This window comes from Rhinopithecus bieti, unplaced genomic scaffold, assembly GCF_001698545.2.
Source record: "Rhinopithecus bieti isolate Rb0 unplaced genomic scaffold, ASM169854v2 scaffold_1012, whole genome shotgun sequence".
Classification (NCBI taxonomy): domain Eukaryota; kingdom Metazoa; phylum Chordata; class Mammalia; order Primates; family Cercopithecidae; genus Rhinopithecus; species Rhinopithecus bieti.
Window position 1 is genome coordinate 953,902 of NW_016803312.1, and position 26,046 is coordinate 979,947.

Consider the following 26,046-nt stretch of genomic DNA (forward strand, 5'->3'; position numbering starts at 1 on the left):
AAAAAAAAAAAAGAAAAGAAAAGAGTATCATATTACTTTGATTATTTTAAAAGTGAAAGGAAAATATCTAAAATTGGCAAGCGATGATACTTCTAGACACTTGATTACGTAGTTCTTGATTAATCTCTCATTGGCAGGATCCAGAAGATAAAAGTGATCCCCTGGAAGCTGGTGAATGTTAGTATTTCCGCTGGTTACATCTTTCCAGGCTGAAAATAAACAAGATTATATTCAATAACAACCCCAACAGCAACTAAAGATTCACTTCAAGACATTATTTCTTTAAGAGCTGACACCCTGGAGTACAGTTACTTTCAAAGCCTTATGTTCCAGGTGACAAAGCAGGAGCATTGCCATCTTGGCCAAGCCCCTCCTTCTAAAGTTTACCTTAATCAAAAACCACCTAAATCCAAAGGGCATCAGTCTAATGGCTGAGGTCACCACAACCATAAACCACAGATAACATCTCCAACCAGAAACGTTCCAAACTCCTCCCCAACCAGAGACATGTTAGTCCCAAGATAACCCCCCTCCGGCCAGGAAGATGACAGCCTCAAGATAACCCTGCTTCTGACCGCCAGAAAGATGTCTGCCCCAAGATAACCTCCCCTCCTCCCAGAGACATTTCAACCCCACCATAAAACTTCTCCCTCACACAGAACATTCCAAGCTTGTAATAAGCCCCTCACCCTAAAACCAGTATACCCTTCATCTGTAAGAGAAAGTGCTCCTGACTGAAATCGGCCAGGAACCCCTCTCAGGTTTTATCCTAAGAAAACCTGTCTTTGACTGTTAGCTGTGTTTCATGTATCTTTCCTCTTTCTTTAACTTTTATACTAGGTGTCCTGCATTTTTTATTTCTTTGAGACCTATCAGTATACAGCAGTTCTCATTTTACCTAAGACCAACATCTCTCCTTTTATACTAAATACAACTTCAACTAATTTTTTACTCATTGCAGTAACTGCTAGTTGACATTGGTCAAAAACCATCAAACATAAATATATACACCTACTATGTAACCACAAAAATTAAAAATAAAAAAAATTTAAAAGCTGGCCTGGGAGAGGTTGCAATGGGCTGAGATTGTGCCATTGCACTCCAGCCTGGGTGACAGGTTAAAGTCATCAAACATATATTTCAATACAATACCCGAGACTAAAAATAATTTCACCTTCCATGTCCTTTGCTATGTCTTCAGATCCAACAAAACATGTTAAGTCACAAGAAAGAACAGCCTTAGATGGTATGTTAGAGCTGTAAACATAAAAGAGCTGGTTAGTAATTGTTCAAAATCAACATCCCAGGATCTTTTCCTGTTCCTAATGTCAATGAAACCTGGGGTGGGTTCACTTCTTTTCTTTGGCTACTTCTAGCAGTGTAAAACATTTTTCATCAATGGCACTTCTACCTGTCAAAGCCTGCCTGAGACTCAGTGTGGAGACTAATTTCCAATATCTAACTTCTAGGATGTGACAAATGGCAGCAGGATGGCACTGGGGCACACAGTTCAACTCAAGGTAAGGCTGGTGGAGCCAGTCCTTTAAACTATCATCAGAAACAAAGACCTCTTTGGTAACTCTCAGCTCTCCTTGGCCCAGCAGAGGGTTGCTCTGCACAGAACCTCACAACAGCAGCAAACATGTTTATTGAGTCAGAGGCTCAGTGCTGCGCTAGACACTAGGGGCACGTGGAGAAACAAACACAGTCCCTTCCCTCCTGCAGCTGAGAGACTGGCTGGGAGATAGACATTACAGAAGCAATCATTCAACTAGAGAGAGATGGAAGGTGCTACCAAGTCCAGGGGATGGAGAACTCTTGGCAGGAGGCTGTAGGTGGGGATAGGATCAAGGCAGGTCTCCTGGGGAAGGGGAGAGGATCTGAAACCTGAATGAATAGAAAAGAACCAGTCAAAGGGCAAAGAGCCAGCAGAAAGAGAGGGAAGAGAAAGATGACAAATTAATGGCTAGGTCAGGTGTGATGGCTCGTGCCATAATCCCAGCACTTTGGGAGGGCAAGGCGGGAGGATCGCTTAAGACCAGGAGTTTGAGACCAGCCTGGGTAATATAGCAAGACCCCATTTCTACTACATAAAAAAATTAGCCAGGTGTGGCCATGTACTTGTAGTTCCAGCTACTTGGGAGGCTGAGGAGAGAGGATCACTTGAGCCCAGGAGGTCAAGGCTGCAGTGACCTGTGATTGCACCACTGCACTCCAGCCTGAGCAACAGAGTAAGACCCTGTCTTAAAAAAAAAAAAAAAAAGGCCAGGCGTGGTGGTTCACGCTTGTAATCCCAGCACTTTGGGAGGCCAAGGCGGGTGGATCACCTGAGGTCAGGAGTTCAAGACCAGCCTGACCAACATGGAGAGATGGGGTCCCTGTCTCCTGACCCCTGAGGAAGGGATGGGAAACAATTCTACACCAAAACCAAGCAGAGTTCTGCTGCTTGTAGGACGGGGCAGGAATCTTCCACCAAGGCAACCACAGATACAAGGCAAAAATGTGTTTGCAAGAGAGAAGGAGCAGGCATGCTGAGAAAGCCCCACTCACAGAGGCCAGGCATCGGGGTGGAGGGCACCTGGAAATACAAAACTAGCTGGACATGATGGTGCATGCCTGTAATCCTAGCTACTCAGTAGGCAGAGGCAGGAGAATCCCTTGAACCCCGAAGGCAGAGGTTGCGGTGAGCCGAGATCGCGCCACTGCACTCCAGCCTGGGCAACAAGAACGAAACTCCCTCTCAAAAAACAAAACAAAACAAAACAACAACAACAACAACAAACAACAAAGGCTATTTTTCAGGGAACAAAGTGGAGTATTGGGACAAATTAAGGTATAAGAGGTATGCAGGTATAAGTCTAGGCTACATAAAGGAATTTGGTTGTCCTAAGAGTGAAGGGAAGTCACCAAAAAGATCAAACAAGGTACACCATGATCAAACTGGACTTTTATCCTCTGGATAGAGTGTGGGTAATGGATCAGAGCGGGACCAAGTGTATGTGATAGGTCCACGGGAGTGGGTCTTGCAATCATCCCAGCAAGGATTAGCTCATGCCCAGAATGTAAAAAAGCAGCAGCACCCCACACCCACACCCCATCCTAACTATGAGAAAAAAAAACAAAAAACAGAAAAACTACAGCATCATGACTTGTGAACTCAACAGAGAGCTGTGTTTGCGAGGCAAGCTAGAAATCAAATTCCAAGGAGGACAGATTCCCACTACAGAGAGATGGGGCCAGTAGACAAGGTCAGGTGGCACAATGTCGAGGCAGAAGAGGTATCTGCTGTACATGTGGTAAGACTCAAATTAGCCGAAATTTTAAAGTGTTGGAGACCCAGTGAGAATGGTGTGTTAGATAGAGTTCATACTGACTCACAGCCTCTTTTGTCTTGTTTTTTTCTTTTTTTTTTTAGATGGAGTCTCGCTCTATTGCCCAGGCTTGAGTGCAATGGCGTGATCTCAGCTCATTGCAACCTCTGTCTCCTGGGTTCGAGCGATTCTCCTGCCTCAGCCTCTTGGGTAGCTGAGATTACAGGTGTCTGCCACCATACCCAGCTAATTTTGTATTTTTAGTAGAGACGGGGTTTCACTGTGTTGACCAGGCTGGTCGCGAACTCCTGACCTCAAGTGATCTGCCCGCCTCGGCCTCTGAAAGTGCTGGGATTCCAGGTATGAGCCACCATGCCCAGCCATGCAGCCTCTTTTCCATGGGCCTTCACTAGGAGTTGACGAGAAAAATTAGGAGTGAGGCAAGAGGCTAGAGAGACACCTCCACAGTGCAGTTAGTTAGCTGTGGCAGTTGGACTGGCACTAGACTGCCACCTAACCAGGTCTGCTCTCATTGTAACCAGAAGCCTTAAGCTGCTGGAGGAGGGGCATGAAACCCTCTCACCCAGGGTGCAGGTGAAGCCCTGTGGCTGCAGCGGGGGGAGGATAAAAGCATAAGCCCTGACCCCTGAGGAAGGGATGGGAAACAATTCTACACCAAAACCAAGCAGAGTTCTGCTGCTTGTAGGACGGGGCAGGAATCTTCCACCAAGGCAACCACAGATACAAGGCAAAAATGTGTTTGCAAGAGAGAAGGAGCAGGTATGCTGAGAAAGCCCCACTCACAGAGGCCAGGCATCGGGGTGGAGGGCACCTAGAACTCATGCTTCAGACTATCTAGGATGTCCAGGAACTCCCTGTGTTACCCACAGGCTAACATACATTGAGTAACAAGCAACAGCTGTCTACACTGGGGAGGGCAACAGGAGGAAGAGAGGCTGTTCTGTGAGTCACGGGGAACACTGAACGCCAAAGGTAGGGCAGGACCGCTGAGAAAAATTCTGCAACAACTGCATCCCACACCAGACACATAGTAATTATACAAGAGAATTTGAGAGCTGGTGGTGCACTGAAGGTGATCACAGCAACAACAAAACCCTACCCAGCTCAAGCCCAGTCTAGACTAACTCAACTCCCCACACTAATGGCCTGTCAAAAAGGAGACACGTGCTCAAATTTAGGTGTAAAACATTACCTTCAGTCTCTACTGTTTTTATGCATGATAACTGGGTTTTGATTTTATAAAATTATCACCGGGCATGGTGGCTCATGCCTGTAATCCCAGCACTTTGGGAGGCCGAGGTGGGTGGATCATCTGAGGTCAGGATTTCGAGACCAGCCTGGCCAATACGATGAAACCCCGTCTCTACTAAGAATACAAAAACTTAGCTGGGCGTGGTGGCAAGTGCCTGTAATCCCAGCTACTCTGGAGGCTGAGGCAGGAGAATTGCTTGAACCCAGGAGGCGGAGGTTGCAGTGAACTGAGATTGCGCCATTGCACTCGAGCCTGGGCAATCAGAGCAAAACTCCACCTCAAAAAATAATAATTATTATTATTATCAGACACATAAGAAACTAAGAAATAACCCATTGTTGACAGGCAAAGCAGTCAAAAGAATCAGACGCAGGTAAGACCCAGATGTTGGAACTCGCATACAGGGACTTTAAAATACGTATGATTAATTTGTCAACAGATTTAGTGGAAAAGGTGGGTAACATTCATGAACACATGGGGAATTTCATTAGAAAGGTGAAAACCAGAAGAGAGTCAAATGGAATTTGTAGAAATAACAGAAATGAAGAAGTCCTTTGACAGGCTCATCAGTAGACTTGATACAGCTGAAGAAAGTCAGTGGCCTTGAAGACAGGCAGAGGAAATTCTTCACACTGAAGCACAAAGGAAACTTGTTTAAAAAAACAGAACTTGCAAGAGATTTGGGACAGTATCAATTATGAAACACCCTGGTATATGTGGCATCAGGATCCCAGAGGAGGAACAGGAACGATTGTCCCAAGCAAGAGAGGAGGACAGCTTCTATGAGTTGAAGTAGTCACAGCTTCTGGCACTTCTTGGCTGACAATGTCCATTTGGGCCACCAGCTCTGAGCTTTGGTGGTAATGATGGGGAAAGAGAACTGGAAAAACTCTGTAGGCCTGATTTCATTTGTATTGGAAAAAGCTGGGACATAACGAGGACCGATTGAAAAGGAGAAGGAGCCAAAGAGCAAGATTTGGAAGAGTTTTTGAAATTTGGAGAGAGGAAGTTAAAAGTTGTGAGTAACTGCTGCAATTCAACTCACTGGAGAAAGGGTGAGAATGTCAACATTTTCTACGTTCTATAAGTGGAATGTCCCCATGAATTATGTTAACGTTTTATTTGTGGTGTTTGGGAGCTTTCTTTGGAGTGAAAAAACTCATTGGTTGTGAGTTTTTTGGTTGCGTTTTGTTTTTTAAAAACAGCTCGTGGTTTGTTGTGTGCCAGACCCGCCCCTCTACCAAGCAGTTAATTCTCACACACCACCTTGAAGAGTTGCTATTCTTATCCCTTTGACAGATGAGAAACAAACTGTTAAAGAAACTTGCTCAGATTCTCGTATAAGACGCAGGGTTTCAGTCTGCTAAGCGGACTTTAAAGATGGCATGTTTCACTATTGTGCAAGGCTTAATTATTAAAAGCCAGCTTGCCGGGCGCGGTGGCTCACACCAGTAATCCCAGCACTTTGGGAGGCCAAGGTGGGTGGATCACGAGGTCAGGAGATCAAGACCATCCTGGCCAACATGGTGAAACCCGGTCTCTACTAAAAATACAAAAGTTAGCTGGGTATGGTGGTCTGCGCCTGTAGTCCTAGCTACTCGGGAGGCTGAGGCAGGAGAATCGCTTGAACGGGGTAGGCAGAGGTTGCAGTGAGCCGAGATTGTGCCACTGCACTCCAGATTGGGCGACAAAGCAAGACTCTGCCTCAAAAAAAAAAAAAAAAAAAAGCCAGCTTTTGCATCGGTGATTGCACTGAATGTCCATAGTGATTTGGATTACTTCTCAGTTTTTTTTCAATTTTGTTTTAAATTCACAAATAAAATTGTATAAATTGGTGAGGTACAATGTGATATTCTGATATAAGTATACATTATGGAATGATTAAGTCAAGCAAATTAACATATCCATCACCTCATATACTTAAACTTTTTAAAATGATGTGCACATGTAAAATCTACTTTCTTAGCAATTTTGAAATATACATGTGTAGTCACCATGCTGTGCAGTAGATCTCAAACACGTATTCCTGGCCGAGCGCAGTGGCTCACGCCTATAATCCCAACACTTTGGGAGGCTGAGGTAGGTGGAGCACCTCAGGTCAGGAGTTTGAGACCAGCCTGGCCAAGATGGTGAAAACCTGCCTCTACTAAAAATGCAAAATCAGCTGTGTGTAGTGGCAGGTGCCTGTAATTCCATCTATTCAGGAGGCAGGAGAATCGCTTGAACCTGGGAGACGGAGGTTGCAGTGAGCCAAGATCACACCATTGCACTCCAGCCTGGGTGACAGAGTGAGATTCCATCTCAAAACAAATAAATAAAATAAAATAAAAATAAAAAAGATTATTGGGGAAGGAGATACAGAGTATCAGGACTTCAGTTCTATCAGAAGAATCAAGTGTCTATACAGACATCTCATGAGACAAGGGAATGGAGAGATATTCATAGAACTTAATGAGTTCTGGAACAAAATTTACAAAAAATCAAACCCAGATTATTTCTCCCCACTGGTTTGCCTCCACACTTAAAATAACTAACAATCTATTTCTGCTGACCCTTCCAAGAAGATGAAAATGCTTTTGCATTAATTTACTCAAAAAATATTTACTATGTTATTATGTGATAAAATATGCATGTCTAATCATATATTTTCTAAAGAAAAATACAAGCTAGACATTTTTTTTTTTTTTTGACATGGAGTCTCACTCTGCCCAGGCTGGAGGGCAGTGGTATGATGTTGGCTCACTGCAACCTCCGCCTCTTGGCTTCAAGTGATTCTCCTGCCTCAGCCTCCCAAGTAGCTGGGATTACAGGTGTGCACCACCATGTCCAGCTAAGTTTTGTATTTTTGGTGGAGATGGGGTTTTGCCATGTTGGCCAGCCTTGTCTTGAACTCCTGGCCTTAATTGATCCACCAGCCTTGGTCTCCCAAAGTGCTGGAATTACAGGCATGAGTCACTGTGCCTGGCCATGCTGGACATCTTTCATAGATACAATTTCTGTGCCTAGGCTCCGTTATAAACCAGTATACATACCATAGGTGGCCCCAAAGGAAATGAAACCAAACTCTTAGAATTTTGTCTTCCCACATAAGCAAACTCAGAGCACTGCCAATCTATGTTTTTCTACAAGTAATTGTACCAAAAAAAGAAAGAAAAAAGCCTGTCTCTGTTACTTACGTGCAACTACTAACAAGGTTCACATCTGCCCTTATCATGGGACTATATTGTTGCACAAATTCCTTGTCTTCAACAAAATGCTTGGGGGTGCCTCCAAATTCCGTAAGGTAGTGACTAATTTGTTCTTCTGACAATTCATCTTCTTTGGGAATGTGAAGCCAGGCCTTTGACTTGAAACATGAACAACAACACAGGCCTGATATTTCATATAACACACTTGGCTCATAAACTGAAAACTGTTGATCTAAGGGAAAAGTCATTAAACCAAGGCTTGGAAGGAGACTGCTTTATCTACAGGCTTCAGGAAAGAACTATGTCGTTTTGAAAGCAGGGAGAAGGTTCATCAGTAATAACTGCAGCATCATAATGCCACCAAAATGGCTTTGTAGATTTAGAATCCTGGGACAGGCAGGATCTTTCTCCAGATGAAGTGGGGAAGACCAAAGAGGTAGGAGGAAGAGCAGCAGGAGCAACAGCACCAAGTTTAAAAAGCCATGGTAGTTCTAAGAACTTGACATCACTGTCCCCTTTTAAAATTTCAACGAGTCTTTCCTGGTTCTGATGCAGTTACTTTGCTCAAAGTTGGTTACGTTCCCAGCTGACCCAGAATGAAGGAAAAAGCACTCTGGTCAGCATTAGCTCAGAGATGGCAGGAATAGTACCAGTAGGGAACAGTTGAAGTGCATTTCAGGGAAACAGGGAGAGAATGATATTGAAAGAGATTTAAGGGACTTTTCAACAGCAAGTATTAGGTTGGTGCAAAATCAGTTATGGTTTTTGCCATTGAAAGTAATGGCAGGACGGGTGTGGTGGCTCACACCTGTAATCCCAGCACTTTGGGAGGCTGAGGCAGGTGGATCACCTGAGGTCAGGAGTTCAAGACCAGCCTGGCCAACATGGTGACACCCCATCTCTACTAAAAATACAAAATTAGCCAGTTGTGGTGGCACACGCCTGTAGTCCCAGCTACTCGGGAGGCTGATACAGGAGAATCGTTTGAACCCAGGAGGCAGAGGTTGCGGTGAGCCAAGATCGTGCCACTGCACTCTAGCCTGGACAGCAGAGTGAGACTCTATCTCAAAAAAGAAAAAGAAAGTAGTGGCAAAAACCTCAATTGCTTTTGCATCAACCTAATAGTATCCCTAGCATCATCATCATACTGGACCAGAATTCACCAGATAGGGAAATAATGGCTTCATTTTTATCCCCATTTCCCTGCTCTCCACTGCCCTTCCTAGGAAAAAGCTAAATTACTTACATGTATAGGAGTTGCACTTGACAAAAATAAATGCAGTGGTTCTGGTTTATTGTTTTCTTTTAAGTGTAGTGCAGTCCTAAAAGCAATGTAGGATCCCATACTAAATTCAGAAAAGAAAAACATGACAAGAACTGTTAAGCAAAACTCATGATGATCCACAGAAAGTCAACAGGAACAGTATCATAAACACAACAATGATCATGTAACAGTTGAAAGAAAAGCGTGAGCTGATTAAGAAGTCTATCTTTTCAGTGATTTATATCAGCATAAAAAGTGTTTCAAAGACAGCCTAGATAATTCACTCTAAGATTTAGTACTGATTTCCACAGTGTCTTCAAATTAATTTAAATTTCCTTTTCTTCCTTAAAGATGTGTATCACTATGCCTTTGTTAGCGTATATCCGCAGTGCTCAAAATATGGTTTAGGGACCCCTGGAAATTCCTGAGATCCTAATGGATGGTCCATGAGGTCAAAGCTATTTTCAGGATAAATACTAAAATGTTATTTGCCTTTTTTACTCTAATGCATACACAGTGGAGTTTTCCAGAAGCTATATAACATGATATAGCAACAGTTTGAATGCAGAGACAGAAATGAGAATCCATCTGCTTTCTATTGTGTCAGACATTAAACAGATTTGCAAAAGTATAAAAGGATGCCACTCTTCTCACCTTCTCACATGTTTTGGAAAATATAGTCTTTTCATAAAATGTATTATTTATGTCCATGTAATATAGGTTTGTTAATGTTATTTTAGATAAGTTAATAAATATCTTTAAATTTTCTTAGTTTTCCTTCCAGTATGATAAATATTGCCAGATATATCACACAAAAACAAAAGCTCTTTGAGTTCCTCAATGCATCTTAAAAGTATAAAGGGGTACTGGGGCTGAAAATGTTTGTGAACTGCTATTGATATTATGTAAATACATTTGGTAGACAAAACTGCCAGAGGTTGCTTATTTGTAAATTGCATATGTTTATATTTTATGAAAGAAAGGGAAACTCAGCACCATGTTCATTGCATATGGAGTGTAAAGTGCAGGTAATTTGGAAATATATATCAAGAACTTTTACAGGTTGGATGCAGTGTCTCCCGTCTGTAATCCCAGCATTTTGAGAGGCGGAGGTAGGTAGATCACTTGGGCCCAGGAGTTGCAGACCAGCCTGGGCAACATGGTGAAACCCCATCTCTATAAAACATCAATGATAAGAAATTAGCAGGGCGTGGTGGCCTGCTCCTGTAGTCCCAACTACTTGGGAGGCTGAGGTGGAAGAATCACTTGAGCCTGGGAGACAGAGGTTGCAGTGAGCCATGATCGCACCACTGCCCTCCCAGCCTGGGTGACAGAGCAAGACCCTGTCTCGAAAAGAACTTTAAGAATGTGCATATTATTTAACGTAAATTCTGAGAATTTATCCTAAAAAACTGATAGGAGATGTATACTAAATTTTCTATAAGAATGTTCATTGGGCTGGGTACGGTAGCTCACGCCTGTAATCCCAACACTTGAGCAGGCCAAGGCAAGTGGATCACTTGAAGTCAACAGTTTGAGACCAGCCTGGCCAATATGGTGAAACCCCAACTCCATTAAAAATACAAAAATTAGGCCGGCGCGCGCGGGTGGCTCAAGCCGTCAATCCCAGCACCTTTGGGGAGGCCCGAGACGGCGGATCACGAGGTCAGGAAGATGGAGACCATCGCTGGCTAACAGCAGGCTGAAACCCCGTCTCTACTAAAATACAAAAACTAGCCGGGGCGATGTGGCGGGGCCGAGCCTATAAGTCCCAGCATACTCGGTCGAGGCTCGTGGCAGGCCTGGAGGCAGGAGGATTGGCGTAAACCGGGGGAGGCGGAGCTTGCAGTGAGCCTGGAGATCCGGCCACTGCACTCCGCCCGGGCCGACAGGGATGCGAGACTCCGCCCTCAAAAAAAAAAAAAAAAAAAACAAATGAAAACAAAATTTAGCAGGTATGGTTGCGTGTGTGCCTCTAATCCCAGCTATTTTGAGATGTCTGGAGGTGGGGAGGATTGCTTGAATCCATGATGTGCTAGGGGTAGTGCAATGCAGCTGGAGATCATGATATTGCACTCACCTGGGCCCTGACAGGTAGTGGAGCATTCTGTCTCAAAAAAAAAAAAAGAAAGTTCACTGCAACTATTGTTCTATAACAGAAAAAGAATTAGAAATACCTCATTCCACAAAAGCCGAGGTTCATCAAGCAAATCAGCGAAGCAATGAGCGCCAGGATTGTGAAATGATTTGTATAGCCAATAATATAAGTATATTGAATATTTTTCAATTTAATTTACTATAAATATAAATGTAGCACTAAATCCTCTTTCACACTGCTGAGTATCCTTTTTTTTTTTTTTTTTGTTTGAAGACGAGTCTTGCGTCTGATCGCCCGGGGCTGGAGTGGCAGTGGCGCGATCTCAGCTCCTGCAACGTAAGCTCCGCCCCCCAGGTTCACGCCATTCTCTGCCCAGCCTCCCGAGTAGCTAGGGACTACAGGTGCCTGGCCACCTCGCCCGGCTAGGGTTTTTGTATTTTTGTAGAGAGCGGGTTTCACCTGTTAAGCCAGGATGGTCTCGATCTCCTGACCTTGTGATCCGCCGTCTCAGCCTCCAAAGTGCTGGGATCTACAGGCTTGAGACACCGCGCCCGGCTTTTTTTTTTTTTTTTTTTTTTTTGATATGGGAGTCTCGCCTTTGTCGCCCCAGGCTGGAGGCAGCGATCTCGGCTCACTGCAGGCTCCGCCTCCCGGGTTCACGCCATTCTCCTGCCTCAGCCTCCCAAGCAGCTGGGACTACAGGCGCCCACCACCACGCCCGGCTAATTTTTTGGAGTATACATTGTTTTTAAGTGAAAATGATCAAGTACATATATAAAACCAGACCCCATTGTGGAAAAATACTAAGTAACCACATCAGAATTTTAAAGCATTCTTATCTGGGTAGGAGGATGATGGGTACTTTTTATTTTTTAATTTTTGTTTGACTATATTTGTAAATCTTATGTGAGATAATAGCCAAAATTTATTGAGACCTTACTATATACCAATTTATTTAAGATCATTATTCATTTAAGCCTCACAAGTGGGAACTGTTGTTATTGTACTCTTATAGAAAAAGAAACTAACTCAGAAGCCTAAGAAATTTTTGCAAGTTCATACAACTGATAAAGATAGCCAGAACCCCAGGGTCTCTGACTTAACCTGAAAATTATACAATGTAGCTTAAGAAACATATACTTTGCATAGTTTCTATTTCAAAAATAAATAGAATGTAAGCTGCTGTTAAAGTTTTGGTTTTACAAGTGTTGACTTTATTTGCCTAAAAGGAAAAAAAATAGGTATACTTACCATACAACTGGTGAATTGTAAAAGTTTTTATGGTCATAATTACCCAACATACTGTCTAGCCAATAAAAAGGTATGCATCTTACAAAACACAAAGAACAACATTAACCACAAACTTAAGATAGAAGGAACTCCCCTGAAATCTTTTAAAACGGATATCAAATACCTGTGGCCAAAAAATGCAAATTGTTTGTCCTGGATGACTGGCTGCAGAGCACAAACAACTTCATCAACTAACTGGGAGATGTCATTTGCAAAAGGTTCTTCAATTCGGCTTTCTCTTCCAGGAAGCCTTAAGGAGTGCACTGGAGATGGAGAATCACAAGTGAACATGTACAGACAGTTGATGAGATATTGTGATGTTATAAAAGGGCTCATATTTACCTCATGGAAAAAATTTCAAGGAAATGAATGATAACAATTAAGTGCAGCGAGGTAAAAGTTTTACAATGTGCTGATAATAAAAGCAAGAGCATAAAATATAGCAGACTAAGTATCTGCTCACAATAAGATAAAGGGAACACCTAGAAGAAAAAGAAAAAAAAAAGGAATTGAAAATTCCACTGATGATCATGTGCTGATGAAATGCTTACCCCAACAACCATTACCTATATCAGGAAAATAAAACATCAGGTTTCAGGGGTGACCTAGACAGTCAGGAGATAAGTCACTGGAAAACATTAAATTTGAGAGTTAGAACTGAGTCCTTTACACAAAGCCAAGAAACCCTAAATTCTAGACCCTCTGTGAAAAAGGTGGACTACAAATAAAGTATTTATTTTCCAAATGGCAAAGGAGAGAAGAACTTTCTGATTTTGCCTTGGCTCTGGATGGAGGAAAAAGTCTGCCCTTACCTTTTTTTAACCAAAGCCTTGTGTTTATGCAAATTTGAAGTTTATTTATGTTACCTTGGTAGACTGGAGTGCAGGTAACATAAATAAACTTCAAATTTATAGAAAGTGAAGCTGTAAAAATAACTTGAAGTGATTCTGGGCTAGTAGCACTTCAGGATGCCTAACAGAAACAATGACAAGTCGTCTCCTAATGAATACACAACATAAGCATCTCCAGGATCAAACATCAAGCTGATCCCAAATAACTTATTGGCTTGCTTGCTAGAGCAAAATCTAACACACTGTAAAGGAATACAACAAAATCCAGGACCCAACAAAGTAAAACTGACAATGTCTAACATATAATCAAAACTTACCAGACATGCCAAAAAGCTGGAAGATATGACCCATAACAGGTCCGGGGGAGCATCAAACATAAGAAACAGACAAGAAATAACAAACAATGGAGTCAGCAGACAAGGACCTTAAACAGTTATTAAATATGAATGTGCTCAATAATGTAAATGAAAATATGAACATGATAAGAACAGAAACTAAAGATTTTTCAAAGACCAAAATGGAACTTGTAGAGATGTAAAATATATGTAAAAATGTTTAAAAACACCAGACAGGATTAACAGCAGACTACACACCAAGAAGAAAAGATCAGTGAACTTAAACATAGAAAAAGAAACTATCCACAATTAAGCATGTTGGCTGGGCATAGTGGCTCACACCTGCAATCCCAGCACTTTGGCAGGCCGAGGTGGGCAGATCACTTCAAGTCAGGAGTTCAGGACCAACCTGGCCAACAGGGTGAAACCCCATCTCTACTAAAAATACAAAAATTGGCTGGGCATGGTGGCACGCACCTGTAGTCCCAGCTACTTGGGAGGTGGAGGCAGGAAAATCACTTGAGCTTAGGAGGCGGAGGTTGCAGTGAGCCAAGATCACACCACTGCATTCCAGCCTGGATGACAGAGTGAGACTCTGTCTTCAAAATTAAAAAAAGAAAATTAAGTGTGGAAAGAACATGACAAAATAAATGCACAGCTGATGAGTATACCATGGTACCTATAAATCAATGTAACATAGGTGTAATTGGAGTCCCAGAAGGAGAGAAGAGGGAAACAGAAAAAATTTGAAAAAAATGGTGGCTGAATATTTCAAAATTTGAAACTTACAAAGTTATAGATCCAAGAAGTTCAAGGAAACTCAAGCAGAATAAACAATGAAAACCACACCAAGGCTTGTCCATCAAATTGCTAAAACACTTGATAAAAGATGATCTTTAAAAGCAGCCACAGAAGAGAGACATAGATACAAAGGTAATGACAAAACATTTCTTATTTATTTATTTATTTATTTATTTATTTATTTATTTATTTGAGATGGAGTCTCACCTTATTGCTTAGGTTGGAGTGTCGTGGTGCAATCCTGGCTCACTACAACCTCTGCCTTCCAGATTCAAATGATTCTCCTGCCTCAGCCTCCCAAGTAACTGGGAATACAGGCACATGCCACCACACCCGGGTAATTTTTGTATTTTTATTAGAGACGGGGTTTCACCATGTTGGCCAGGCTGGTCTCAAACTCCTGACCTCAAGTGATCTGCCCGTCCTGGCCACCCAAAGTGCTAAGATTACAGACATGAGCCACAGTGCCCAGGCCATGACAGCACATTTCTTGTTAGAAATTGTGCAAGCCTGCCAGGTGCGGTGGCTCATGTCTGTAATCCCAGAACTTTGTTGAGGCCAAGGCTGAAAGTGCTTGAGTTTGAGACAGCCTGGGTAATGAATTGAGACCTTATCTCTATAAAAAAAAGATTTAAAAATATTAGCTGAGTGTGGTGGTGCACATCTGTAGTCCCAGCTACTTGGGAGACTGAGGCAGGAGGACTGCTTGAGCCTGGGAGGTTTAGGCTACATTGAGCCGTGATTGTGCCACTGCATTCAAGCTGAGAGACAGAATGAGATGTATGGATGGGTGGACAGAAGGAAGGAAGGAAGGAAGGGAGGGAGGGAAGAAGGGAGGGAGGGAAAGAGGGAAGGGAAGGGAGGGATTGAGGAAGGGAAGGAGGGAAGGAAGGGAAAGAGGGAGGGAGGGAAGGAAGGGAAGAAGGGAAGGACAGAGGGAGGGAGGGAAGGAGGGGGTGGGAGGGAAATTGGGCAAGCCAGATAACAATACTAGGGGGTAGGAAGGGAGGGAACAACTGTCAACCTGCCATTCCATATCCTGTGACAATATCTTTCAAAAGTGGAAGTTAAAGACTTTTTAGACACGTAAAACCCATGAGAATTCAATGCCAGCAGACTTGCACTAAAATAAATATTAAAGGAACTTCTTCAGGCAGAATAAAAATAATGTCAGATGAAAATCTGGATCTACTTTAACAAAGGTAATCATGTAAATATATATAAAATATTATTTTTTATCATTTTGGTTTTTCCCCACACACTCAGAAGTTCTTACTAAACATTTTTTTTCACTTTAAAATCACTAAAAAAGGCAGCTGACTGCTCTCCACAAAATTGATAAGTAGGAAAGTGTTTTATAAAAGTAGCACAAAGGTCAAGAGAGAGGAATGGAGTAACGCTCTTATAAGGTTCTTTCGTTAAAAATGAACTGGTTTAATAAAATTTGAAAGTAGACTGTGATCATTTAAAGATGTATTTTGGAAGGCTAAGTGCAGTGGCTCATGCCTATAATTCCAGCACTTTGGGAGGCCAAGGTGGGAGGATCGCTTTGGCTCAGGAGTCCAAGACCAGCCTAAGCAACATAGGGAGATCCCGACTGTACGAGAAACTTAAAAAGTAAAAATTAACCAAGCTTGGTGACACATTCCTATAGTCCCAGCTACTCAAGAGGCTGAAGCAGGCCAGAAACAAAAAATGACAAAATATTGCTAAATCTAAACAATACTTTTTAAACTGGAGCAATAGCTCTCACTCACGGATCAGAGGACTCAATATTGTTATGATGTCAATTTTCCCAAAATGGATCTATAACTTCACGGCAATCCCAAACAAAATCTCAGCAAATTGATAATCTGATTTTCAAAGCTGTATGGAAATGCAAAGGACTTAAAACATCCAAAACAACATTCAGAAAGAAGAACAAAGCTGGAGAACTTATGCTACTTGACATCCAAGGCTTATTATAAGGCCACAGTAATGAAGATAGTATACTTTTGGAATAAACATAGACGTATAGATCAGTGGAGTAGAGAATCCATAAACAGACCTACACATGGACTTCCAGATATTCATGTTTTCCATGAAGGCATCAAGGAAACATCCCAATTACCCTGAGACTGCCCTGCTGCTGGAATGAAGACACTGTGTTTCTGGTATCATATGAGGCAAGTACACGGATGGGACAGAATAGAGAACCCGGGCCAGGCACGGTGGCTCATGCCCATAATCCCGGCACTTTGGGAGGCCGAGGCAGGTGGATCACCTGAAGTCAGGAGTTTGAGTCTAGTCTGCTCAACTTGGCAAAACCATATTTCTATGAATAATACGAAAATTAACCGGGCATCGTGGTTCATGCCTGTTATCACAGTTACTCAGAAGGCTGTGGCATGAGAATCGCTTGAACCCAGGAGGCAGAGGCTGCGGTGAGCTGAGACTGCGCCATTGCACTCCAGAGCGAGACTCCCATCTCAAAAAATAAATAAATAGCCCAGAAATAGACCCACATACATGTGAAAACTCAATTTATAATTCAACTGACACTTAAAACCAGTGGCAGAATGTATAGACCTCTCAGTAAGCATTGCCAAGCCAACTGGCTATTCATGTGGTATAAGTAAACTTGGATATCTAGCTCACACTATATACAAAAGACTGGCTCAAATATGACAAAAATCTTTAGAATTCATAGAAGAAAAATAGGCAAATAACTGACGGGGTTAGGATATAGGGTTAGGTTAGGTTTGCTTTTAAAGCAAGCCATAAAAAGCATAAAATTTAAAAGAGTAATAAGCTTGATTATATTAAAATTTAAAGCTTCTGTGAGTCAGAAGATACCACATTGAAAAGAAAGGTGGCACAAACCAGAAGACATTTTCAACACACAAAACCTACTAAAAAAAATTAGAATCCAGAATAGACAAAGAATTTTGGCCAGGCATAGTGGCTCATGCCTATAATCCCAGCACGTGGGCAGGCTGAAGCAGGAGGATCACTTGAGCCCAGGAGTTTGAGACCAGTCTTGGCAACATAGTGAGATGCTGTCTCTATTTAAAAAAAGAAAAAAAGAAAAGAAAATTAGCCAAGCATAGTAGTGTATGCCTGTAGTCCCAGCTACTCAGGAGGCTGAGGTGGGAGGATTGCTTGAGGCTGAAAAGTTAAGGCTGCAATGAGCCAAGATCATGCTACTGTACTCCAGCCTGGGAACAGAGCAAGATGCTGTCGAAAGAAAAAGAAAAAGGAAGGAAGGAAAGAAAGAAGGAAGGAAGGAAAGAAAGAAAAGAATTTCTACATGTCAATGAGAAAAAGACAAGCAATCAAAATGTGAAAAAAATGTCTAATCTTACTTGTAGTAAGAGTTAATGTAAAGTTAGAATAATTTCATGCACAGAGCAAAAAATTACAATGGTATTGTCAACAATATAGAGCAATAAGAATTTTCCTATACTGCTTTGGTAGTATAAATTATTATAATTCCTTTGGAGAACAATTTGACAATATTTCATGTAGTTGAAGATGTTCATACTCTACCACCCAGAAATTCCATTCCTAGATGTAGACTCTCTCGTACATGTATGTAAGAAGATATGTATAAAATGCTCATAGAAGCCCTGTTTATACAAATAGCAAAAACATGAAAATGACCTTAATGCCTGAGAACCGAATAGATACATATATTGTGTTATAGTCACACAATGGAATACTAAAAACTAGATGAGGGAAAAGCAAGTTTCAGAGAAATGTTTACAACATGAAACATTCATATAGGCCAGATGCGGAGGCTCACACCTGTAATCCCAGCACTTTGGGAAGCTGAGGCAGGTGGATCACCTGAGGTCAGAAGTTCGAGACCAGCCTGGCCAACATGGTGAAACCCTGTCTCTACTAAAAATACAAAAATTAGCCGGGTGTAGTGGCACATGCCTATAATCTCATATACTTGGGAAGCTGAGGCAGGAGAATCACTTGAACCCGGGAGGTGGAGATTGCAGTGAGCAGAGATTGTGCCACTGCACTCCAGCCTGAGGGACAGAGTGAGACTCTGTCTCAAAAAAAAAAAAAAAAAAAGTATATAAAGTTAGAAATATGAAAGATTAAACTATATCTTGCTTAAGTCAGAGTTTGAGGAGGCTATAAATGGAGAGGGAGACTTCAATTATATTGGTACTGTTTTATTCTACAAGGGGAGCAGTGGACAAGGTTAAGTTTATGCTATACATTTTTATAGACCAACTATTTGAAAACGTGTTTAAAGGAGTGGCCTTTAATTGTCTATATTGAACCATCAGGTATTGATTAAAAACCTCATATAAAAGTATTTCCGATAATTTCTAAAAAGGCCTTTAGGAATTACAGGGCTCTCTTCTTCTAATGAATGGATTTTTTGTTTGAGACTTGATATCAGAGTATTGGCTACCAGCATGTAGAAAGGATGAGACTTGGAAAGCTTGAGGAATACTGAGGTATAGAGTCCCACAGAAACATGGAAATATCAAAGAACCAGAATTACAGAACCCCCAGCCACACAAACGAGTTGGTTTTTAAAACTGCACTTCAGTAGTAAGCAGCCAATCTTAGCCCCAGTGGAATGACCTGTTCTTGCTAGTCAGGAAAATCTAACACACTTCGTCGTAAACAAAGATAAATTTATCATACAGGATACAGAAAGTATAAATCAAAGTTTTTCAGCCAATGAAAACACTTTCCTCATCTCTACTAAAAAATATAAAAATTAGTCGGGCGTGGTGGCATGCGCCCGTAATCTCACCTACTTGGGAGGCTGAGACACAAGAATCACTTGAATCCTGGAGGCAGAGGTTGCAGTGACCCAAGATCGCACCACTGCACTCTAGACTGGGTGACAGAGCGAGACTCTGTCTCAACAATAAACAAAGCAAAACAAAAAACACCTCACGAAGCAGAAAAAAACAGCACAACACTCCAACTTAGATGAAATTAAACCAGAAATAGTGGAAACGAAAGAACACTGTAACTCAGAAATGTAAAATTCTTCACAGAAATAGACCCCCAAAAATGCACAAAGAGCTGACAGAATAGTGGACAGAAATGGATTAAAAAGACAAAAATTATTTCAAAAATGACTAAAAGTTGCCCATGACACAGTGGATGCGAAGTGCTGTATTGAATTGGATATGGAGTACAGAAAAAAGAGCTAGGAAACAAAAGTGGGACAGAGAAATCATTACTAAACAAAGTAGTAGTCATGGAAGGCAGAAAAGGTTCCAGCTTAGGAACACATGGATAGCCTCAAGAAAAGTAAACAAAATAAAACACTGGAAAATAACCAATATTTAATTCATGCAGACTTCCTGTTAGTAGCAGTGAATCCATAGTGGCTCTGCAACAACCTCAATTCTTGTAGAAGGAAGTAGAGTAGAAGGAAGAATTTGACTGAGGGGCATAAGGCAGAGTGACAGACTGAGGCAAGTTTTAGAGCAGGAGTGTAAGTTTATTAAAAATCTTAAAAAGACCGGGCGCAGTGACTCAGGCCTGTAATCCCAGCACTTTGGGAGGCCAAGACGGGTGGATCACCTGAGGTCAGGAGTTTGAGACCAGCCTGGCCAACATGGTGAAATCCTGTCTCTACTAAAAATACAAAAATTAACTGGGCATGGTGGCAGGCTCCCATAAAATCCCAGTTACCCAGGAGGGTGAGGCAGGAGAAATTGCTTGAACCCAGGAGACAGAGGTTGCAGTGAGCCGAGATTGCGCCACTGCACTTCAGCCTGGGTGACAGAGCGAGACTCCATCTCAAAAAAGAAAAAAAAAAAAAGCTTAAGAGGATTGAGCACAGTGGCTCACGCCTGCAATCCCAGCACTTTGGGAGGTTGAGGAGGGTGAATTCTTGAGCGAGTATTATGCCAGCCTAGACAACGTGGCAAAAGCCCATCTATACAACAACAACAACAACAACAAAAATACAAGAAAAGAAATTAGCCAAGCATGGTAGCTTATGCTTGTGTTCCCAGCTACTTGGAAGGCTGGGGTGGGAGGATCGCTTGAGCCTGGGAGGTTGAGGCTGCAGTGAGCTGCGATTGCACCACCGCACTCCAGCCTGGACAACAGAGCAAGACCCTGTGTCAAGAAAAAAAAAAAAAAAGGCTTAGAACAGAAACAAAAAAGGAAGTGAAGTGTGAAGTACACTTGGAAGAGGGCCAAGTGGATGACTTGAGAGATCAAGTGCCCCGTTTGACCTTTGACTTGGGGCTTATACATTGGCATGCTTTGGAGGGTTGCATCCCTTCTACCCTGATTCTTCCCTCGGGGTGGGCTGTCTGCATGTGCAGTGGCCTGCCAGAACTTGGGAGCGGCCACGTGCCCAGTGTGTTTACTGGAGTTGTATGCACGCTCACTTAAAACATTTTTCCCTCACTAGTTTTCTGGAAAAAGGACCAGTTAAACGCCACCATTTTGCCTCTTAGTGCGCATGTGTGAATCCACTTGACCAGCTTCTAAAATCTTATCAGGAATCTGCCAATTGCCGACTTTCACTGTGTTGTAGCTACTGGGGGACTCCCTTTCCCTAGAACTGGTGATGACTAATTATTATTTTAGAGAGGCAGTTTAACAACTGCCTGACCATCACCTGGATATCACTTGACATTCCTGGCTGGGGGTGGAGGGGCCTCTCCTGCCTTGTTTATGTCTTAACTACCTACTGTAACATTCCCTGAAATAGAATAAGAAAGAAAACTACATATTAAAAGAGGCTATCATATGCTTGAGAAACTTGACCTGTGGTAGTTGCATTAAAATGTTAGAATTGGAGGATTTGTGGCTGGACACAGTGGCTCACACCTGTAATCCCAGCACTTTGGGAGGCTGAGGCAGGCGGATCACCTGAGGGCCAGGAGTTTGAGACTAGCCTGGCCAACATGGTGAAATCCCATCTCTACTAAAAATACAAAAATGAGCCAGGCATGGTGGTGCGTGCCTGTATTCCCAGCTACTCAGGAGGCTGAGACAGGAGGATCACTTGAACCCAGGAGGCAGAGGCTGCAGTGAGCCAAGATCATGCCACTGCACTCCAGCCTGGGTGACAGAATAAGACTCTGTCTCACACACACACACACACACACGCGCGCGCGCGCGCACACACACACACACACACACACACACACAGCCCTCCAAACAAATTACCAAGTCATTTATAAAAGAAGCAAATCACGATGGTATCAGACTCTTTGATAACAAAATCTGAAGCAAGGCAACAAACAGTAAAACAAGTTGTTCAAGAAACTCAAAGAAGTCTACACATCAGTAATGTAGTTTACACCTGTAATCCCAGCACTTTGGGAGGCCAAGGTGGGGGGATTGCTTGAGGGTAGGAGTTTGAGACCAGCCTGGGCAACAAAGCAAGACTCTGTGTCTACAAAAAAAATTTTTTTTAAAAAAGAATTTATTTCCAGTATCAAAGCAGTCTTAGAGATGGAGAAACTTAGCATATATTGGAATCATGGGGCTGCCTGAGGAATCTACTAAAACAGCAATCAACTATAGCCCATGGGTCAAAGCCAGCAGCCACACTGGTTTTATTTATTTGTTAATTTTTTTAGGTGGAGTCTCACTCTGTCGCCCAGGCTGGAGTGCAGTGGCATGATCTCGGCTCACAGCAACCTCCACCTCCCGGGTTCAAGCGATTCTTCTGCCTCAGCCTCCCGAGTAGCTGTGATTATAGGCGTGCACTACTACGCTCAGCTAAGTTTCTGTATTTTTAGTGGAGACAGGGTTCACCATGTTGGTCAAGCTAGTCTTGAATTCCTGACCTCAAATAATCTGCCCACCTCAGCCTCCCAAAGTGCCAGGATTACAGGCGTGAGCCACCATGCCCAGCCTGCAGCCACATATTCTGGTAAATAAAGTTTTACTGGGACACAGCCATGCTCATTTTGTATGCACTGTCTGTGCTTACTTTTGGGAGACATTGAGTTGCAGCAAGGACTGTATGTCCCACAAATGTGCAAATATTTGCTATTAGGCCCTTTACAGAAAAAGCTCACCATCCTTGTACTAGAAGACAAACTTCATCCAATCAATACATGATTAGGGAAAGTTTGGCAAAAGGACTGGTGGTGAGCTTTGAAGACTTTATTGTGTTTCTAAGACTAAAAAAAAAAATTAGGGATGATGTTACATGCTCTGACAGAGTAGAAATAATACAACTGTTTTTTGAGAGAAGGAAGCAAAAAGAAAATACAATAAATTCATACTAAAAATGCAAAACTTAGAGGGGCATGGTGACACATGCCTGTAAGTGCAGCTACTTAGGAGGCTGAGGCACAAGCATTGCTTGAACCCGAGAGTTGGAGGTTGCAGTGAGCCGAGACTGCGCCACTGCACTCCAGTCTGGATGACAGAGCAAGATTCTGACTCAAAACCAATACATCAATAAATAATTATTATTATAGAGACAGGGTCTCACTGTGTTGCTCAGACTGGTCTTGAACTCCTGGCCTCAAGCAATCCTCCTGCCTCAGCCTCCCAAAGTGCTGGTATTACAGGCATAAGCCACTGCACCTGGATTTATAGCAGTCTTCTAGACTGTGTTCAAAAGCAAAGCAGAAAAAGGGAAAAGAGATCACATCATGGGACAAATTGGAAACAATTGCAAGACGATAGATTCAGTTCAACCATATCAATAATTATACCAAAGACAAATGCGGTATTAGAATATCATCTCCTAAAACAAAGTAAAGGCAACTTACTTTAGAAATATAAAAGTCACCCTATGGAAGTGTAATCTTGAAAGTTTATTATTAATTACCTACCAGGAAGGACAGTCTTGACCAAACTTCAAATTCTAATACATTTATGTCATCTGCCCTTATAAATTGTTTAAATGATGTTAAAAATGAATATACCTTCCAGTGAATCGTGAGTATCTTGGCCCCATTTGGCAAAATGAACGGAGCCACCTCCTGCCCAGGGAAAGCAAATCAGCTTAAAAGTTGCCTCAGGGTTTTTGTATAAGCAGTTGAAAATGTTTTCATTCCTAGGGAGAAAATTCGAATATATGTAACATTATGTATATCAATTAAGTTCCCCATACTGAATTACCTGTGTTTTAATGAAAATCTTTATTAATTATAAGAAACATATGTTCAAATATAAAGTGATTGCAAATTTTTCCAATAAGAAAGGGCAAAACAGGTTTTTATGGTCTGTGTTGACAATTTGAATACATAGACTTTAAGGACTGGGCATGGTAGCTCATGCCTGTAACCCTAGCAATGGGAGGCCAAGGCAGGAGGATCACTTGCAACTAAGAGTTTGAAGCTAGTCTGGACAACATAGTGAGACCTCATGTCTACAAAAAATTTAAAAGTTAGGTTGGCATAGTGGTATACATCTATGATCCCAGCTACTTGGGAGGCAGAGGCAGGAGGATCTCTGGAGCCTAGGAGTTTGATGGTGCGGAGAGCTATGACTGCACCACTGAATTCCAGCCTCAGTGACAGAGTGACATCTTGCCTCTAATTTTTTTTTTTTTTTAAAGACATAGTCTCACCTTGTTTCCCGAGTAGCTGGGATTACAGGCAAGTGCCACCACACCCAATTAATTTTTTTATGTTTTAGTAGGGACGAGATTCCTCCCTGTTGGTCAGGCTGGTCTCGACCTCCCGACCTCAGGTGATCTGCCTGCCTCGGCCTCTGAAAGTGCTGGGATTACAAACATGAGCCACCATGCCCAGCCCTTGTCTCTAATTTTTAAATTATATAAACTTTTAGGGATGTAGGTGAAATTGTCACATACCTATATATAACATTCAATAAGTGCATTTTATATGCACACTTAAAGTGACATAAATGTTAATTTAGAAATTGCCTTTTTCACAATTTGGAGAATAGTTTTACCCAAACCGTTCATGGGCACCTTCAATCTTGGTATCTTCATGATCTCTAGAGCCACTTTTAAGTTATATGTCAGTTTTATAGAGCATATAATTTTGATTTCCTTCTGAATGTTTGACAAATGTAAAAAATGCTTTTTACATTTACTTGTAGGCCGGGCTCAGTGGCTCATGCCTGTAAGCCCGGCACTTTGGGAAGGCAAGGGAGGCAAATCACTAGAGGTCAGGAGTTCAAGACCAGCCTGGCCAACATGGCAAAACCCTGTCTCTACTAATAATACAAAAATTAGCTGGGTGTGGGGGCGGGTACCTGTAATCCCGGCTACTTGGGAGGCTGAGGCAGGAGAATTACTTGAACCCAGGAGGCGGGGGTTGCAGAGTGCTGAGGTCGCACCACTGCTCTCCAGCCTACGTGACAGACTGAAACTCCATCTCAAAACAAGGAAACAAACAAATCTACTTATAATGTCACTGGAATTTTATTCCAAGATCCAAGTACCCAATCAGGTGATACTAGGAAAATTTCTTTTTGAAAAAGTCATCCTATCTGTGCACATTTGTGCTCGCCACAATTTAAATGATTTCTATAAAGTTTCCAAATTGACCATTAAATTCCTTACAAAGATATATAATATTCCCAAATATGAGGTTCTAAACCCTAGTATAATGATGAAATCTGTTATACCCCTCTCTTGTTTTTTCAGTTGATCTCTACAAACATTGAAAACTAACACCAACTGGTATCTTTTCAGGTTAACTTGTGTTCTGTAAAGGGTACTTTGTTCTTCATAACAAGATAATTGAGAACACTCATAAAATGAGAGATTTTAGATGAACCTAGGCACAAACGAATTTTTTTTTTGGCGGGGCAGGGGGTAGATAATTTCTGGAGAAAACTCCCTGCTTTTACTTGGGCACTTATGTTCATCATTACTAGTTGAAAGATGAAGATAAAAGCAAAAAGTCACCGTATTTTTTTCTTTCTTTTTTTTTTTTTGAGATGGAGTCTTGCTGTCAACGCAGGCTGGAGTGCATGGTGCGATCTCGCCTCTCCAGCCGCAACCTCCCACCCTCCCAGGGTTCCAGCACAGTTCTCCTGGGGCCTCAGACGCTCCGCCTGAGTGCTGGGATTACCAGCCATACCTGAGTTGGGGGTGCGCGCCACCAGCACCCGGCCGAATTTTTGATATTTTTAGTAGAGACGTGGGTTTGCCACCGTTGGGCCAGGCCCTGGTCTTGAACTCCTGTCCCTTCAGGTATTTCACCTGCCTCCAGTCTCCCCAAAGTGCTGGGAATTTCACTAAGCCGCGTGGCTGGAGCGCTACCTGCACCTGCGCAGACACACCTCACATCTTCAAACCCCTAAAATAGGGAGGCCCGTACAACAGACGGCACGGTATCGGAGCCCCCCTGGGATGGAGGAAGGAGCCTGATGGCACAAGGAAGTGGCCTACCTTGGTTCTCTTAGCCTTGGTCTCCTCTGTCCATGCTGTGAGGTGAGGGTGGGGCAAGCACTGCTGTCTTCGGTGCGGCGACAGACCCCGCGCGAGACGCAGAGGCGGTCAGTTACCTGCATTGCGAGAGGGAGGAGAACCCTGCGAGGGCTCAGCCTTGGTGCGACACGACAGATAGACGCGTATACAGTATTGACTCTAACATGAGTGAAGGCTCTGACACTTATTGACCCTGCCCATCCCACAACACTTCAAGTATAAAAAATAAGTAAGGGTAGAGGACACGGAGCATAAGGAGAGACAGGTGAAGAC

General features: G+C 42.5%; 1 protein-coding gene across 1 annotated transcript in view; it reads right to left on the reverse strand.

The window, feature by feature from the left end:
- The window catches only part of OLAH (oleoyl-ACP hydrolase), a 28,397-nt gene extending 2,541 nt beyond the window's left edge, over positions 1-25,856 (reverse strand). Inside the window, exons 1-7 of the mRNA XM_017873929.1 lie at positions 25,735-25,856; positions 23,291-23,421; positions 12,549-12,687; positions 9,019-9,118; positions 7,761-7,930; positions 1,175-1,257; positions 37-209 (exon numbers count right to left, since the gene is read on the reverse strand). Of these exons, the coding sequence (XP_017729418.1) occupies positions 37-209; positions 1,175-1,257; positions 7,761-7,930; positions 9,019-9,118; positions 12,549-12,687; positions 23,291-23,421; positions 25,735-25,856 (918 nt within the window). The remainder of the gene's footprint in view (positions 1-36; positions 210-1,174; positions 1,258-7,760; positions 7,931-9,018; positions 9,119-12,548; positions 12,688-23,290; positions 23,422-25,734) is intronic.
- Between the last annotated feature and the right edge of the window lie 190 nt (positions 25,857-26,046).